The sequence below is a fragment of the Dipteris shenzhenensis genome, chromosome 21 (genome assembly GCF_047967505.1).
Source record: "Dipteris shenzhenensis isolate YYH24624 ecotype China chromosome 21, Dip_SZ_1.0, whole genome shotgun sequence".
Lineage (NCBI taxonomy): Eukaryota > Viridiplantae > Streptophyta > Polypodiopsida > Gleicheniales > Dipteridaceae > Dipteris > Dipteris shenzhenensis.
The window spans coordinates 39202282-39205856 of record NC_141616.1 but is presented as its reverse complement, the minus strand read 5'-3'; the positions used below and the strand labels follow the sequence as shown (position 1 = coordinate 39205856).

The following is a 3575-nucleotide window of genomic DNA, read 5'->3' as shown; positions in this document are numbered from 1 at the left end:
CCAAAGATGTCATTATATGAATCTCCACAAAGTTTGAGTTAAATAAGTTGCAAAACACATTGGCCTTGCTTTTAACAAGGTGGCACAACTAGTAAGTCCTCATTTAAAAAACTATAAAGTAGCTCCAATAAATGTTACAATAAAATTTTCTAATGGCTTGTAAACGAAAAAGGGAAGGTGTCAATTAGAAGGAAAAAGAGACAAAAGCAAGTGAAGGTGAATAACTATAAGAGAAGGTAGTTGAGTGAAAAGGGAGTAGATGAGAGAGGTGAAAGTGGGGACCTTTAAATAGAAATGGTGACATGATTGAAAAGACATCACATGGTTTTAGGTGTCAAAGCTAAAAGAAAAAAAAGAGTAGCTAACCATAATTTAAAAATTAAGCTAACTTAGCCAATAACTAACCAAAACACTAACAACAATCCAACTACCAACCCCTAACTTTACAAAACGCTCACAAAGATAGATGAGTGAAAAGGGAGTAGATGAGAGAGGGGATAGACCATTAAATGAGTGGTGACATGATTGAAGAGACATCAAATGCTTGTAAGTGCCGTACATTCAACGAAAAGTTAAAATAAAAAAACAATGTGACTAACGATAATTTAAAAAGTAGCCTAACTTAGCCAACCTCACTAACCGCTAACTTGACAAATCACTCACAGCAATCCAATTAACTAACCACTAATGTGACAAAATGCTCGCAAACATAGATGAATGAAAAAGGAGTAGATGATAGAGATGATAGGAGGGATCTAGACGAGTGGTGACATGATTGAAAAAACATCACAAGCTTTTAGGTGTCATACAATCCATGGAAAGCTAAAAGAAAAAATAAAGTAGCTGATTATAATTTAAAAAGTAACCTACCTTAGCTAATAACTAACCACTAACTTGACAAAACAATCACAATAATCCATTTAACTAACCAATAACTTGATAAAACACTAACAAAAATTCAATTAACTAACCAGTAACTCTTTACAAAGGTAGCTGAATTAAAAGTGCTCGTAGATAAGAGAGATGATACGAGGGGATGGACCATTAAATATGATTGGGGACATGAGTGAAAAGACATCACATGCTTTTAAATATCATATTAAAAAACAAAGTAGCTAACCATAGTTCAAAAAGTAACCTAATTTAGCAAATATCTAACCACTATAGGACAACCACACATTTGACTCACCCACTACTATTACTAAAAATAGAAAACAAGAGTGTACAAAAGTCATGCCATGCCTCCCTGGAACGTCCCGCTTAAATGGCATGTACCGAACCGTCTGAGTGGATGGGAGGTCTGATGTGAATTGACATGAAGTAATTATGTGAGGGTCGTGTCAAAATGGAGGAGAAGAGTAGAGGAACTGGATGAGCGCTTGCAGGTGAGCATGCGAGGAGCCCCCAGGAAGGATACTTTGGCGAGCAGCTTGGCCGAGACTGGCACAACGAATCCTCAGCTGCTTGCCCTCCTCACCCTCCATCAACGTCCTCACTACCCTCTCCACCTCCCCCCTACCCACGACCTTCCCTTCTCCTGCAACAACTTCCTGCATCCTCAGCCCTACCTTCCATTCCTCCACCACATATTTGCAATCCAGAAGCTGATCCGAGAAATATGGCCAACATAGCATCGGTACCCCTGTCGTCACCGCTTCCATGGTTGAATTCCACCCACAGTGCGTCAAAAACCCGCCCACTGCTGTATGCCTAAGCACCTGTAGCTGCGGTGCCCACGACACCACGCACCCTCGGTCCTTCGTCTTCGTCACAAACCACTCTGGTAGCTCCGTGCACGACGCACCCTTCACCATGCCGCGACGGAATGACCACAGGAACCTCTGGTTGCTGGCCTCTAGACCAAACAGAATCTCCTCAAACTGTGACTCCGACAATAGGGTCATGCTGCCAAAGGAAATGTACAGCACGGAACCGGCTGGTTGCTTGTCAAGCCACTGCAGACAGTCATGTTCTTCCGTCCACAGGCTTGTGTTAATTTCATCACTCAGTTCTTCGATCAAAGGCCCTATCGAGTAGACAGGCACGGGAACCTTCTTGGACATTGCCTCAAAGGCAGGGCGTTCCAAGTCCTCAAACGAATTCACCACGATCATATCCGCCTTGCTATGGGCAATCTCAGTTTCACGGGACGTGAATCGACATATGAAATCAGTATCGTCCACGATATGTCTGCAATGGAAAATATCTGCGTTGCGCAATGGCGGGAGACCCGGAAGCGCATCGTGGAAGAGGTCTGCCTTGTTCCCATTCCCGGCATTTATAACTGACAAAGCAAACAAGAAGAGAAGGTTGTTAGTCCGGGGATCGTCATCCTCGTTTAAACATATAGAGGATAAATCATGATAGTGTGCTTACCGGCCTCCAAGGAAAGGCTGCCATCCACGACGTAATGAAAGAACAAACTGTAGCTTTGGCTAGAGGGAAACAGACCGACTCTTGGAAGGTGCAATTTCTCAGCGACGGGCTGCGTTGCGCTTGACATCAAGACGTCCGAAATAATGCATGTGATGGGGGGACCTTGCAAAGACAAGCGGTGAATGAGCTGCTCAATAGGAGCACCAAGGCGTGTAAGGGCCTTATTCATACTTTCGAAAGCGAAGCTGAAGTCGGCAGTCAAGTCCAGAGCCGTGAAGGGAAGGCTAGCAATTCTGATATTCTTCTGGGCTGCGTCTTGCACTACCTTAGGGGGAGAATCAGGGGCATGTTGGGTCTGTTGAAGGCGATCATGGATAGCATCAAGGGTGACGAAGGTGATGAGAATGTCGTGGGAAGCCAAGAGTTTGCACAAGCGCATGAGGGGATTTAGGTGGCCTTGCGCAGGTATGGGCACAGCTAGGGCGTGAGCTAATTTGGGACTCCGAGCAGCCATGGCTCCTTGAACAATGAAAGTTGAGTGTTGCTGTGAGCTCACATGGCTTACATTTATGAGTAAGTCGTGTGCTCCAAGCTACTTACAATGTTTAGGCAGGTAGCATTGTGCCATGAAATGAAATACTTGCTTCTCGTTGAGCCACGTGTCATGGTTTTATCAATAGGAAATATAAATATTAAATGAAAACCTTAGCCTCAAATGGCACGAAACTGTCAAAATTGTCTCCTTTTTCCTGTTATTCAAAGTTCCCTCACCACACCGGTTCCATTTCTCTACCTCTCCTTCCATCTATATTCCTTCTTTCCTAGCTCCTCTTGCCTGATGGCTCCCCTCCGCTTCTTTGGCACTCAAATCGTTTGAGATCCCAATGAATCTATAGAGTAGGAATGAGGATCTCATGTGTAGAAGAACCTGCCCCTCTACCTCTTCTCTCCCCACAATACCATCCTTCCCTTGTCTCAACTAATTGTTCGTGTTGGCCTTGCACCACATGCCCTTCACCAAGTTCGAAAACTACGACATGGATCCTACCTAACGAGCTGGCGCTCTCCATTACCAAGTTCTCAGTTGCCGAAGACAAAGCATGAATAAGTAGGCGGATTTTTGAAGCATTGAGTACATCATTGAGGTAGCAACATCTACATGTGAGTGCGATGCTTCATTATCCTCTCATGATCTTCTC

At 44.1% G+C, this 3575-nt stretch overlaps 1 protein-coding gene across 1 annotated transcript; it reads right to left on the bottom strand.

Annotated features, from left to right (window-relative positions):
* Nucleotides 1-1290: 1290 nt before the first annotated feature.
* On the bottom strand, nt 1291-2899 carry LOC147888838 (UDP-glycosyltransferase 85A1-like). The gene is made up of 2 exons (XM_087392913.1): nt 2377-2899; nt 1291-2284 (listed from the first exon to the last, which is right to left on the bottom strand). Exons 1-2 carry the CDS (start codon nt 2888-2890, stop codon nt 1341-1343), a joined length of 1458 nt encoding a protein of 485 aa, XP_087249039.1. The 5' UTR covers nt 2891-2899; the 3' UTR covers nt 1291-1340.
* Nucleotides 2900-3575: the final 676 nt, after the last annotated feature.